We start from the raw sequence: 15374 nt of genomic DNA on the forward strand, positions 1-15374 counted from the left end.
GTTCCCATACTACAGAATTAATAAAACAAAATTTTTTATTAATAAACAGAAATGAAATGTAAAAGATCGATAATTTACGCACTTTCTTTTTTAGGATTCTCTTTCTCTTGCTCTACCTGTGTAAGTAGACTGTGAACCTCCTTAACTTGCAGTAATCCGTGAGAAAATATTCCTGCTGGAAGTTTACTCTGGAAACCGTCCATGTGCGGCAAGCTATTTTCTTCATCTTCGGCTTGGCCATCATCAAATGTCAAAACTGTGGTGAATAAGCTGGTTCCGCTACAAGTTAAATATAACTACCTAGTTATATACTACTGATCTACATATTTATTCAAAACTCGCTAATATTCTAATAAACCTATTAAATCTTTTAAAAGTACTGTATTTATATTTAAAAAGAAACTAATTATTTTTCGGCAAAAACATTAAAATACTTAAAGAATTAATAAAGATTTAATAATTAATATAATTAATAACTTTAAAGGATATATATTTATAGAGCAATAATTAATTTTTTTTATTTTTAATTTATATTTATAAAAAAAATCAACACTGCATTCTGTTGAAATCTTAACATTTTTGTATTTGTTTTTATATTTCAAATGTCGAGAGAGAGAGAGAGAGAGAGAGAGATGATAGGGAAGATTCGAACCAAAAAAATCATAGATATAGGGAAGATTCGAACCAAAAATCGTGGACATTACCGACACGATCGTGGACATTGGCTGCATAGTTCAATGTCCGCGTTTTGTGGACATAGAGGCGCTTCAAAATAAAATGGCATCTAAATCGCGGGCATGGCCGCGCTCATGCTTCTCTCTGGTATTAAATCCTTCCATGTTCCACCATGGGAGTTGACTTGAGGCACAGTATGTGGTTGAGGACAGTTGAGGACTGAGGACATGAGATGAGGGCATTAACTACCCTTTAAAGAAGTGGGTTGCATCAAACTTCAAAGAAGTTTATGCAGATCCAGAGAAATAGTTGTACGCGGCTAATAAATATATTATGAGATTTAAGTCTTTAGTCTTTTAATTACGCTGACTTTATTCGGGTGTCAAAATGCCTACGGTAATAGCGTTGGACGTTTCTCTCTCAATGAGGAGACGTGGATCTATGATTGGGAATGAATATTCGCCAAATTATGAATCATTGACGCGGCATCAGTTAGCGCTGCATGGCATAAACACTTTGTTACATTACTTGCAAGTTAATTCAAAGTTAGAATTTGTGGCAGTGGTAAGAACGGACTAATACGATGTCAGGTATGATAGGTATGTTAATACATGTAAACTTGTCAAATTTCAGGTTGTATTTTCGTCATTGTACGAAATAATTTGCCCTTTTACTCGCGATTATGAAGGTATACGCGGAAAGTTACGAGTTATTGATGAGTGTGACAAGACATTTATCGAAGGAGCATTACATGGAGTTAATAATGTAATCATGGCAGAATGGGGTAATGCCACGGCTTGCCAAGTGATATTAATTACAGATGGCAATCCTGGCGTAGGACCAATGTCTTTAAGCAATTCTTTAAATTCTTTGAATTCTTTAAATGTCACGCAAGATGCAAATCCCTTTCCCCTACCTTTTCCATACCCAGGAAAATTAAGTATAGTTTGCATTGCATCGCAACAGGGTAGGTTGAAACATGAAAAATCATTTCTATTCATATTTTTCATTTCATATATTTAAATATGTCACTTGTATCATGTTCGCAGACCCTAGTTTGCAGATCAGTTTACCTCTCTATCAGCGTTTAGCTGATCTAGCTGGTGGTGATAGTATTGTATTAGTCCCTGAATCACCGCTAAGCAAACATTCCGTCATGACTTGCTTCCAAAAACTAGCTGAAACAAATTATGTTTCTTTCCAAGGATACCTAAAGTGTGGTCATTTAGGCTCCCGTATTTTATTATCACCACCCCCTATGGTAATGACAAACATGAAAGTATATGTTAGATTATATACTGGATTAAACAATTATATAGACATTGTATATTATATATGTTTCAGCCTTACACGAAGAAGACAGATTTTGAATTAGCTTCAGGTTTAGCAATATCAAAAACTATAGAAATATGTGGATTTATATCTGTAGGAGATGTTGGTAGCCCAAGTTCCATTTCTAGACATTTAGTATTGCCTTTGGTAACAGAGAAAAATTCAAGTATGCAGGGTATATCATTAGAAGAAGAGTCAGATACTGATGAAAACGAAGATGAAGGAAAAATATCATCTTTTTGTGTGTTGCTTCATGGAGCATTAAAGGTAACATCTTACTAAGAACTTATCTAACAATTATTTAAATATTCTTAAATCAATAGATAATTGACATATTTTGCAGGTAGAAAACATGGCAGCCCTTTGTATATTAAACAACGAATGGTATGGATTTATATATTCTTGGGCGGATACAAAGAAGAAATCTAACTTAATGCTAACAGTATTAGAACCGGGATCTGATGTTGTACCATGGTTAGGTAATTTTAACAATTTGGGTCCGTTAGATACAGTTAAAGGTTCTCCAGTTAGTTTCCCAGTTAGACCAACTGAAAAGAGAAGCTATACACAAAATGCTCCTTCATGGATTCGCCAAGTTGGTTTGCAGTCTGATATTCAAAAAATATTAAGACATGCGAGAAAATTACCAGACAAGACACAAAACTTTTATAAGGTAAATTAAATGGATCAAAAAAATAATGCAATTGTATATGATTTAACTGATAAAATTGTTATGAAATGATTATGTTTTGCATCTCTCTCTTTTTTTTTAGGAGGTAAATAGATTACGACGTGCAGCAGCGTCTATAGGATTCATCGAATTGTTAGAAGGATTAGCGTGCATTTTAGAGCGAGAATGTACATTGCTACCACCGAATCTAAATCCTGACTGCACGATTCAAATGGGGCACGTTGCATCGATGATCAGAAAGCCAGAATTTCACGAACTTAGATACAATATTCCACCCGCCCGAACGAAATTTCAACCTGGATCATAAATTTCAATGCATAGTTATTGGAATGTTATTATATTTATCAAAGCTGGACATTCATACATCAAAAATAAAACTTGTATTTGTTATAATCTGTGACTTATATTAATATCACATTACATTACTTGTACTTGTATATCCTTAACCATTTTTATTTTTTTCTAGATATATGTATATAAGAAAGTGTATATAGACCTTAAACACATACACTATTGTTCTTTATTATCAAGTATTTAGTAACTTAATACATAAAAATTGTTAGCTCAATTCCAAATTTCTTATTAAGTAACATAAAATGTCATATAAACCATTCGCAGTTTGTTCACTAGAATATTTGTCAAAATCTGGAATGTGCACAAACAAAGTCTTTGCTGGCTCAATACAGAGTGATTGATAAAATATATATTCACACAAATATCTGCCGGCATTAACCGAGAGGCAAGCTTTGCGTCCGCTTCTTTCGAAGTTTTCATTCACATTATTACAAAGTTCTTTGACATCTATCTCAGTTTCCAGAATTTTATACTCGACATCTGTTTCATCGGGGCATTTATTACATATGTCGACTCTTTCGTAGCCGTTGCTGCAAGCATGCTGCTCTATTGTTAGAGATTTAGCTTCCTGCGATACACCCACATGTAGGACAATCTAAAATAATAGAAATAATAAATATCAATTAAAATACAATGCTCGTGAAATTTGCAATACGATTAAAAAGAAAGATAAGATTAATGGCGAATAATGAACAAAAATTGATTATATAAAATAGAACTTGTATATAATACATGGAACAGGAATAGCCTATATCTCCTATAGCTGAAACTGTGTCCAACATTTGTGTGACAAGGACATAGAACATTACTTTTGTTTGCTATGCGCACACGCATATAAATAATATAAATAAATAAATTTTATTAAAGTTTTGACTCTACTAAATCTTCAATAGTTTTTCCATCCAATTTAAACAGATTAATTAACAAACTTATTCAGTAAAACAGGACAATGTGATATAAATTGAGACAGTATTTTTCGTACAAAACAAACAAAAAACATTATAATGTTATATGCTATGTTAAAAGGGGAAAACTAATGAAAACTTTAAAGTCGAAACATTTTTATAATATTTATATTAATAAATAAATTCTACTAATATTTTATTTTATAATAATCAATCTTTACTCGTTGGATCGTTGATTTTCTCTTTTTTATTGAAATAATAAATATTTATTGAGAAATTGCATATCTATATATTGTATATATATATGTAACATTTCTTACTGAAGGCCTGTGTTTCTCCCAGAGTTGAGGGATATAATCAGATACGTAATCGTATGAAACTGGAATTTCTTCTACAACCAGTTTAACATCGGAAAATTCCACGGAATTCTTCCACAGTTGCTGCAATTCTTTTACCGCCTCCCAGCTAGCGTTCACTGTATGCGTAAGAAATGGACCAAAGCCAGTCACGAGGATTGTGCATTTAGCATTGGCATCCATTATGTATAAATGTAATATATTTGAATCTCTCGATGATACTCTGGTTAACTTAAAGACGCTTTATTTATAAGGTGTTTATTATTGATTTCTTGGAACGTTATATCACGTGACTAGCACCACCTTAAATTCGCAGTTAGTGATAACGTGAATCACATTGAGTTATTTACACAACCAGAGAGCTCGCCAGAGAGAAACCCTCTCTGACATAACGTTCACGATATAATTGCTAGAAAGAGCAACTAGCTCGCTCAAAATATTTATAGCATGCCAGTAAATTTGTAAATCTATAAATATCGTTATTGTGGGATGCACATCAAATGATGTCCAACGATTTATCTCCTGTGCCATATTTTATGATTTGTGCTGGAATATGTATCATATATATATATATCTGTCAAAATGATAAATGTCGAGAAAATAGTCGGGGGAAGAAAAATATTGCACCGTGCAATCAGATATTCGCTATGGTGCACATCTATAATGTAGAACGTGGAACGAGTAGATCCGGTTAAGCTATATATCCACACAAACTTGCATAGCTGCATAAACGCATGCATAAAGAAAATTATCCAATCGCATTTCCCTTATAGAGATGCATGTAAAATGTGATTGGATAATTTTCTTTATGCATACGTTTATGCGGTTACGCAAGTTTGTGTGAATATAGCTTTACTGTGCATTCATTCGTTCTTTCAACTATTTCGAATTTCGACTTCGAGAATCGCGTTGTTTCTCGATAGATTCGAAACCGCGAAATTCAAAGTCTGAAAGTAAAATGTTGCGTATGAATTGTAAAATACATAAACTCTTAAATTAAGATAACAAAATTCTAATATCAAAATGTCAAGGGTATAATCATTTTTGATTTACATAAAAAAAACTCAGGGGACTACTCAAAGTTAAAGAATATATAATTGTACATAATTGAAAGTATCTGGAAAAAAAGTGAAGTTATTTCATAAAAACGCATATTGACTACTTAGGGTGCGTTCGATATTTACATTTACATGCTATAAACATCATTTTGCCCAAATTGTCTATCAAATATGAAATAAGGACACATGATGCTTGTAACACTATATGCATCAAAACGGAATGTACTTTTAAAATATTTCTCTAATCAAAACGTTGATTCAATTTAAAAATGGATTACAGAAAAGTTGTTAATTTCGAACCACTTTTCTATCAACGCAGCGATATATGTATATATATAGATAGAAACTTATTAGGGCTAGATTTTTAATATTTTAATAATGCTTTGAGATCTTATTTTGCTTATAACCTTTAAAATTTTTATTTATATAGATACAGGAAATACAATATCGAAATAAAATATATATATATATATATATATATTTGTGTGTGTGTGTGTGTGTAATAACTTGAATATACAATGTTATATAAAAAATATAGAACATATATGAAACTATCTCAGAACTTTTCATGTAAATATATTATTTCATGCGAGAAAAAATGTACACATAATATCATTTATATATAAAATGTCAGAAGCACCATACATTATTGGCACAATTCCATTAAAAACTTTTTTTTACTATCATTGTCATTCTAGAAGCATTTATGTATTTATATATAGGAACATTTAATCACAATATTTGTAAGTTGTACTCAGTTAGTATAAATATACATGTACAATAAAAGTTTGTTTCACAAAATCACTGATTAATTCCATACAATTACTATTTATATATATATGTTGACACAAATGAAAACCAAAATTAAATACAATTTTTTAAAAATCAAGGTAATTAATGTATTCATTTATTCCATATTTACCTGTATCAAATCATAAGTGATTGTACGATCTGTTGAAATTCTTGGTATTTATCAACATGACCAGTGATTCTGTCCATAATTGTCAGTAATTTTATATTACTATCACTGAATTAAGTACTTGTATATATATATCTCAAAATATCTTCATATAACTTTCCATATAAAAATAAATTCATTTATGCATATTTCAAAGCACGAATCGGTGTTATTATCACTGGCATAATTGTTGGAAATTAAGAGGAGAAGCCGAACATTTATACATACATACATTGTACAAAGATATTTGTAAAAAGATGAACGATAAATGCAACGTAAGCCCCATATATTTGGTCGAAAATATTGTATTTTAGGACTGTATTAATGCCAATAAGCATTTTTTGTAATGTCCTGAGCAGTCACCCTGAAGAAATAAAAGAAGGAAAAAGAGAATTAGTATGTGATGTGATATTTTTATATTTTGATATTTTTATATATTTGGTAACTTACAGATATAAAATCTTCCAATGACTCTTTATAACATTGGACAAATGCATTCTTTATTTCACCCATATCCACTTCACAACGTGTCACAACCAAACGAATGAGACGGTTGTCATCTGTACCAAGACCTTTCATGCTTTTATACAATTGTTCGGCAAAGAAACCGGGTCTGTTCTTGACACACTTCACTATTTTAGAAATATTTATTTTAATAAGCAGTAATGTTAGTAGTAGTGTCTAGTAGTTTTCTTTTATATATTTACAGCTTATTCTTACCAATTGCAAGAAGACCCTTCTTAATATCGCCCGAAAATTCATTTTCAATCGCTTCATCAATATCGTGGCCTGTTATATTATGATACTCTTTGAATATTTGTTGTAGCTGTGCCATGTTTCTTTGGACGAGAATCGCGTTAAAAGTAGACTCATCCGTACCAAATCGAAGCTCCCCTGTATAATATCAACATATAAAAAATATTAAAGAATACATTGTATATATATTCTATATATTTTTATATATAATATTATGTTATAATATAACATATGTTACACACATACATATATTACAAAATGTAGTTATTTAAATATTTTATTTACTAATTACCAGCTTGCAAAAGTTGTCTGGCATCTTCCATTGCAGCAGATTGATCCACATTAAATGATTCATCTCTATTGGCACAACATAATGATACCATCAAGCGTTTGAAATTGCCAGATGTATCAGACATTAAATCATCTTCCAATGTTTTTCTGAACACTGTAATTATTAAATACTATGATAAGCGGACAAGTAAATGTCATTTTGTTATTTTAAATAATATAATTTATTTTTATTGTATTAATGTATATTGTAATATATTGTGTAATAATATTGTAATCTTAATATATTATATCAGCTTACTTACTTGCTTCATATGCTTGTTTAATAATCGAAATTTCATGATTGGACATTGTACATAATACTTCGATGAGTACTGTCTCATCAGTACCAAGACCAGACAGAGCGTCATGGAGTTCTTTAGCATAAAATTGAGGTAAGGGCATCATCAAGGCAAGAACAAGTTTCTCCATGTTTCCTGACAGCTCAGATTTTAAATCCTTTATCAGATCCTGTTAACAGAAATGCAACATATTATAGTATTAAGCTCTAATTTGGCAAAATGAAGTTTTTAAATTCTCATATACTGTACCTTTCCATAAAGGGTCTTAAATTGAGATGCAATCTCTTGGCGCTGTAGATTATTACGATTTGCAAGAACATGAATAATAGCTTTTTCATCGGTGCCAAATCCTTTCATAGCTTTTCTTAAAGTTTCAGCATCCGCTCTGGCATCAAAGCCATCGTAAGGTACTACCGTGGGAGAAGTCTATAACAAAATTCGTAAAATTTTAAAAAATTTACGCAAAGCATAATAGAAGATCTTGCTTTTCTGCAAGATTACAATAACTGCTGCCTTAATACCTGTACAAAATAATGTTTTAACTTTCTGAAAAGTTTTGAAAGAATTATTCTTAATCTCACCTTAGGCGTAAACCGATCTCTACGGGGGGCTGGGGTAGTACCATGAGTAGCAGCATGAGGATATTGTGAGCTTACCCCCTGCCCCCCGGGGTAGCTACCGCTTTGAAGTGAACTAGCTGTGTATGTATTTGGTCCAGAAGGATAAGGGGAAGGAGTCATATCGCTAAAATATTCTTTAGCATCTGGTGCTGTTTGAAGATTAGGATATGGATTATTACTTTGTTGTTGGAGATAAGGAGACGGACCGGATTGATTAGAGTATGTATTAGAGGGATAACATGTGGGCATAGATTGGGGATACGGCATTTGTTGTGGAGGATAAGTATCAGTTTGAGCAGGTACATTGCCAGGGAATGGATGCAAAGGCTGTGTTGGATAAGGAGCCTGAGAGTATGGTTGAGGCATGCCAAAAGATGTCGGTGGAGCATTTGAGAAGCCCACTGGAGAATAAGAAGGAACACCAGGGGCAGAGGGTGCACCATGTAGAGCCCCAAATGACGTTGGTGGTCGTGCTCGTCCCGGAAACTGAACAGGTGGTCCCTTGGATATTAAGGTATAGATACAGAAACAAATAATATACCAATCCCATGTAGAAGCTTCGGCTAATTACTTTCTTCAAATGACGAGCTTATTTTTAAGCTATGTTAATAGACTATTGTACATTAATAGATTATGTTAATAGATTGCATAGATTCATATTTTCAAGCAATAGAAAATAGAAAATTTGTCAAAGCTTTATAGCCCAGATAAACAAACATGCTAAGCATGCAAACATTTTATGTATACTTCGTGATGCTATCATGATAGAGCACAAAATTATAATACATTTGTTTATCTATTATGATATCATGTTGTGTTGTGCATTTTATGAATTTTACAATATAGTAATCATAAACAGCATATTGGCACCATATTTACAGTATCAGAATTCTTTTTCTATATGTTAGAAACATTTATCTTATAAAAGGGTGCGTCTTTGAATAATTATACAATCATTTTCAATTTCAAATTTTGTTATTATTCAGACAATATGCCAACATTTGTCTATCTATGAACATTTTAAGAATATTTATACATTTTTAGAACATTCTACGAACATTTACGTACAATTTTAGAAATTCTGTGCTGTATACATCAATTTGTTTGCTAAAAGTATGGAATTAACACACAGTTTAAAAATATGCTCTTCAGTTATTTAACAATAAACCAAATTTATACTTACTTGGTAACCGTAGGATCCGTGACTCATTTTTTCTATTCAAGAATCAACTGTTGCAACGGAAGAACCTGCACACAGAGAAGAACGCTAAATTACAAACTTCCTCTACTTATACATTGCACCACGAAACTCGTTAAACAGCGATTCAGCTAGTAATAGCATGATATATATCCTACAGATGATAAAATACTTGCTCTGGATCCTCATGCAACTTTGGCACTTTGACAATGAGTGTGATTGGTGAAAAATGAGCAATGGGGTTACTCTCATAATCCGTTTTTCACCAATCAGCGCTCGGTGTTTGTATGAGGATTCAGGCTAATGCATGCACGTGTTGTTACGAGCGCAGAACGCCGCAACTTGTAACAATATGAGAAATGGTTCGACGACTGTCTTTTGACCAAGCTTTATTCAACGTTACAGGCAAACTTACAGACTAGCGAGTTAAGGTTGATGACAATAGTATGGCTTACGGAATTAGACTAACTCGAGCTGAGCTAGAAGGATCTTTTTATTGGCAAAAGAGGTGGAGTCTTCTATCAGCTCCAACCAATAACGTGAGATTTTAAGGTACCAAAAATGCACGTAAAAGGGATAAGGAAAAACTGGAGAAAGTGACGATGATTGAAGAGTCCGTTAGACATATACCCCTTTTTTTGCCTATAATTCCAAAAACATCGTAAAACTGAATATTTAAAAGAAGTTTTCAAAAGGGAAATATTCAAAAGGGTCAAATTGAAAGGAAAATAAAAGGACAAAAAGGAAAAGAAAGCAATTGGCGAAAGTAATAACTTTCAGAGCCGCATAAACGTACGCATAAAGAAAATTATTCAATTACATTTTATGTGCATTTTTATATAAAAAAAAAAATGTGATTTGATAATTTTTTCTTTATGCATACGTTTATGTGGCTATGCAAATTTGTGTGGATATACCCTTAATCCTATTCTAATAGTCATAAAAGCGTTGTTAGAATTGGCAATCACAGTCAAATATTCTCTTCACATTCGACTTGATTGGTCAATTCTCACAACCACTTACTACCTACACTTACAACTACTGTAGAATAGGCATTACACATGCATCGTGATATTCGTGATCTGCGCCACACCTACACGCTGTGTGAACTTATGTTCGTAAAAAAAACGCCAGTAAAGTAATCAAATCTAAAATTTCGACTACATGCTCTGACTAGTCGTGACAGTACCATGCAAACATCATTTGCTTATACACGTAGTTGTAGTTGAAAGAATTAGCCAATTACAGTTAAATACGATGAGAATATCCAACTGTGATTGAAAAATTCTTACACTACGATCACTTATAATTATGTTCATGTAATTGTAGATAAGGTTTTATCGGTAGAAAATAGTACAATATCAGATTTTAGTGTTTATATGGTACACTGAGCTCAGCACTAAACGTGTCGACACGTTTCAGTTTAGTTATCGGGGTACATAATTTGATAACAATTCCAATATGTTGTAGGAATTTATAGAGCTAGAATAAGACCGCGAAACGATCACAATAATATATACTAATTAAGTTATATGTCGTAATTAAAATTTAATCGTAAGCTGACACGTCACGCATATACATATGTCAGAGAAACTGAGAAGGATATTCCACCTTGAAGAGAAAACAATTAAACAGATTGGTGTCACCTAACGAAATATAACGATGTTCTCGTTACGAAACACTGACGAACTGTATATAAACGATATGTTATGCTAACAGTTTTGTCGAATTTAATGCCATCGGCTCTCGGTACTCACTTGAAGTGGTTCGCTGAATTATGAGATCACGAGCTCCTACGTCGCGGCCGCGTCGTGACGTGTATGACAACGACGAAAAACACCGTTTAATTCCCTGCCTTCGGCGGAAGGAAAAATGAGTCAGACAAAAGAGTGCAGCAACCGACGTACGCCGACGCGTAGCGAGGACAGACTGCTAGTGGAAATGGAAACTGCGGCTGCTGCTGGCTGCTGGCAAGGACGGAATCAGGTAGTGGGAAGACTGGGAAGGTCTCCTCTGGTTTGCAATTTACGACGTCAACAAGAATTCCAGGAAAACAATGGCACACCGCAATGCTGAACGTGCGTGACCGAGTGCAACCGAGTGCCGCATTATAATGCGATAAGTCGAATGTGAAAGGAAAATTGATAAATGATTTTCCTTCTTAGAACAAATTTTTATTAACTCTAAAATATATGTATAGTTAAATAATTTATTTTTATCTTTTATTTATTATATTCTTGGTTTTATGGACATGTAATTATACAGTTCAATTTATAGCAGATCTGTGAATTTATTCGCTATGTATATACATACCATATATTATTATGATAATTTATTTTATTATAATTTATGATTTCTGATGCGAATGAAAATATAATATAATTAATTGTCATTAAAATTAACAAATCATAATGGAAGATATCGATAATGAAAGGAAATTGATGGTATTATTAATTAAAGGAATAAATTGTATTTTAATTAATTATTCTCGTTTACAAAATTTATCGAAAACAATATAGAGAGATATAAGTATTATCGATGATCATATAATAGATATATTACAGGTCATAAGCATGTATAATTATGATTTTCATTTATTGTAATTAGGTGTAATACTTATGTCTCAAGTATTATAATCAAAAAATTTGAAAATATAGCTATTAATTTTGGACATTATATGTTTTAATTACGCATTAAACAATATTCGATTTATTATCGTGCGATGATGGAGTATCATAACGTATAAAGATGCGTACAAAGGTGATCCTGAATCTTTTTTTTAGACAAGCTTTGTCGATCTTATATATAATAATAGATATTTCTATTTTCACGCAAACAATAAACAGTGTAAAAAGAAGTGAAAAAATAATGCATATAAATAGTTAATTGTTTCTAAACAATCTTGATATTATATTAATTGTGTTATCGAAAAACTATCTCTTAATCTTTCAATATATATATCAAATGTTTCGTTTAGAAACAGTTCCATATCTTAGTTTAATGTATCTGCATGTCATGCTGTCGACATATGTAACCGACACATACCTACATATAATGATTTCAACACACTAGCAATTATGTTAAAAATAACGACTAGAAAAATATTAGCGAACACGCGAGTGTTTATATACACTACATGCACACATACAGAGTACGTAACTATAATACCAATGTATAGAACGATCTAATTTCTAATAAAAACTCAAAAATAGAATTTTGCTAATTTTTTAAAACTCTTTAAAATTTTTCCTGTTTGATATAGAAGTGTATACTTATACATTTATAATGTATATTTTGGTATCTCTGTATATATATCAAAGACTTATAATATACTTCAAAATGTTATTGTTGGAATTAACCAGATGTACGTAATATCGAATAATTAATGCGCATACCTTAAGTGTTATAAGAAATTTACGTAATGTGGTTGATAACAATTGATAAAACGATGAAGTGAGTGCATTTTGTAAGATTTATGGGAAAAAAATAAGGCATAGGAAATCTTTAAAATAATTTTTTGATAATATCGCATATTTATTAGGTTGATAATCAGCCATAGTATATAATTATAGTAACTAACTCTAGTAAAAAAATGGATAGAGGACAACAGAAAAAATCTTATTGTTTTGAAGTCCGATTCGTGAATTTACTAATTTGAATCAAATCTTATAGGAAACTAGTTTTTTCATAACCAATCAATCGTAATGCTCGCGAGGTCAACGATAGGAAATTACATAAATATTATAGAAAACAATACAAATTGATAAAAATTCTATCGTTTTCAATCATTCTGTATTTATTTTTTTAACGGGTATATAACACGTATGATGAACTTTTTGGATTATTTAAAAATTCAAATCTGGCAGATAATGTACCATCATAAATTTCTATTGTATACATTATATAATATACGTACATACATATACATATATATAGTAACATTGCATCATATAATGCAAATAACACGTGCATACTTTCGTCAGGAAATCCTCGTCAATCGAATTCTAATGACGTCGTATGACGCACTCACTTCTGTGATCACTTTGAAAATAAATTATGACACGCTCATGATTCATACACAGGTCACTGTCTCCTCTGATGGCTTTTACTCTGATCCAATTGGACGCGAATAATGATCGCCGATTCGATTGCACAATGGACGTCATAACATCGGTTGGTCAATTTTTGATCACTTGACGTCATTCGTATCGACATGACCAGAATTTGACGTTAAATGACATGTGTTTGCTACCTGGGAAGTAAATTTCTTGTTCACGAAGAATAAGAGAAAATCACTGAAAATATAGATAAAAATCCATTTCATAAATCATCAGTTTTCTAGATATATATATATATATACATATATATGTATGTATGTATGGCACATATAGATGAGAATAATGAAAGAAAAAACAGAACTAGTGTATACGCATAGTTAATATCAACATTAGATATCCAGAGATAGCAGACTTAAAAGTGGTAAGGAAGAAAGAGGAGCGAATGTTACTTGTGGGTAAAACTACGTATAGGAAAACGCAGTCTGAAATTTAATTGAATGATGTGTAGAATTATAGAGAATAGGGAAGAAGAAATTGGAAGCGCGTGTATCAGAGAAAAAGCTGGAGTGAAACTCATGAATGAAATGAAGACAATCACGAAGATAAGATGGAGTATTGGAATGCAAAACATAGACGCAGAACAAATCTAATGACATATATTGAGCCAGCCAGAGGCTTGAAAAAGTGGAGTAAAAGTACATTTAAACTTAACGCCATAAGCAAAATGTAAACACTTTACAATTTACGACATTGTCTCAAGTTTAAAGAAATCTCTAGTATGATCTTCAATAGATATGATTTTCAATATAACATGCAGTTTCAAATATCATGCAATCAAAAGCAAACGTGGAATAGATTTAATTTTGTGAGTAACCTTGCTCAATGCATAATCAAATCTCTTTAGACAATTTCTGAAATGGAATTCTAAAACGGTTATATATTTATTATATACATAACATATATATATATATAAAATTTTCTCCGAAATGACTGATGATACAAAAAAAATTTTTAGATAAAAGCAGAACGGTTTCGAGAAAGATGTATTTTGGGTACCGTGTAGTTAGGACACTTTGGAATATTCATGACTTAGGTATTTCGGCAAATCCAAAGAATTCCTGTTCGATAACGCGCCTTAGAATTTACTTTGAACGAATTTAAGATACTCTCTGACAGGTTATACATTAAAACACACACTTACCTCGGTTTATCATTTTTAGACAAACAGTAAAAACGAAAAATTTAAATGCGTAAGTATGCTCTACAGATTTCTCAGAGCATGTTACGAGTATTCAAATTTTCCACTCTTTCCAGCAAAGCAGAACACATCTTATCGTGTATTATAAAAGGGAAATTTTCTAACTACAACAACAGTTCCTCGTATTCGTTACAAGTAGTCACACAAAATCCTAGTATAATTATAAGTCCGAAATTAATATAAGTTTGTAGTTACCTTTAATATCTTATACAAGTTATTTTTTCAAATTACAAATATCTCTTGCGAATTTTACATTTTAAACTTTTGTCGGAATAACGTTTTCAAAATTACGAAATAATCTATCATGAGTCTGAAAAGGGTAAAAATATTTTTGCATTTTCTAATTTTATTAACAACATGTCAATTTATTCAAAGTCAGCTTCATGCAGACACCCACAAATCTGACGATATTTATATAAAAAGGCTACGTGGTTATTATGGTAAGTATTTATATAGTAATACATATACGTATTCTGAGATAATACAATATTTCAATAATTTTTCCTAAACAACAGATTATAGAGAT

At 31.6% G+C, this 15374-nt stretch overlaps 3 protein-coding genes and 1 pseudogene across 4 annotated transcripts; 1 reads left to right on the forward strand and 3 right to left on the reverse strand.

The window, feature by feature from the left end:
* LOC108776672 (cytoplasmic dynein 1 intermediate chain 1 pseudogene) overlaps positions 1–241 on the reverse strand; it is a 1783-nt pseudogene extending 1542 nt beyond the window's left edge.
* A 418-nt stretch (positions 242–659) lies between these two features.
* IntS14 (integrator complex subunit 14) lies at positions 660–3049 on the forward strand. The gene is made up of 6 exons (XM_018543381.1): positions 660–1239; positions 1309–1642; positions 1725–1936; positions 2020–2274; positions 2351–2680; positions 2781–3049. Exons 1-6 carry the CDS (start codon positions 1063–1065, stop codon positions 3003–3005), a joined length of 1533 nt encoding a protein of 510 aa, XP_018398883.1. The 5' UTR covers positions 660–1062; the 3' UTR covers positions 3006–3049.
* Positions 3050–3257: 208 nt separating this feature from the next.
* On the reverse strand, positions 3258–4707 carry LOC108776674 (pyroglutamyl-peptidase 1). Its single transcript, XM_018543357.1, has 2 exons — positions 4278–4707; positions 3258–3647 (listed from the first exon to the last, which is right to left on the reverse strand). The coding sequence occupies exons 1-2, from the start codon at positions 4494–4496 to the stop codon at positions 3258–3260; spliced, it is 609 nt and encodes a 202-aa protein (XP_018398859.1). The 5' UTR covers positions 4497–4707.
* A 1743-nt stretch (positions 4708–6450) lies between these two features.
* On the reverse strand, positions 6451–11493 carry LOC108776686 (annexin B9). Of its 2 annotated transcripts, XM_018543373.1 has the most exons (9): positions 11290–11493; positions 9518–9582; positions 8296–8835; positions 7964–8140; positions 7679–7883; positions 7378–7530; positions 7050–7223; positions 6780–6961; positions 6451–6693 (listed from the first exon to the last, which is right to left on the reverse strand). In XM_018543373.1, exons 2-9 carry the CDS (start codon positions 9542–9544, stop codon positions 6640–6642), a joined length of 1512 nt encoding a protein of 503 aa, XP_018398875.1. In that variant the 5' UTR covers positions 9545–9582; positions 11290–11493; the 3' UTR covers positions 6451–6639. The 2 variants fall into 2 exon arrangements, with proteins under 2 accessions (XP_018398875.1, XP_018398876.1); XM_018543374.1 differs by lacking the exon at positions 8296–8835 and having other exon boundaries at positions 11290–11487.
* Between the last annotated feature and the right edge of the window lie 3881 nt (positions 11494–15374).

Source organism: Cyphomyrmex costatus, unplaced genomic scaffold, assembly GCF_001594065.2.
Source record: "Cyphomyrmex costatus isolate MS0001 unplaced genomic scaffold, Ccosl1.0 scaffold374, whole genome shotgun sequence".
Classification (NCBI taxonomy): Eukaryota; Metazoa; Arthropoda; class Insecta; order Hymenoptera; family Formicidae; genus Cyphomyrmex; species Cyphomyrmex costatus.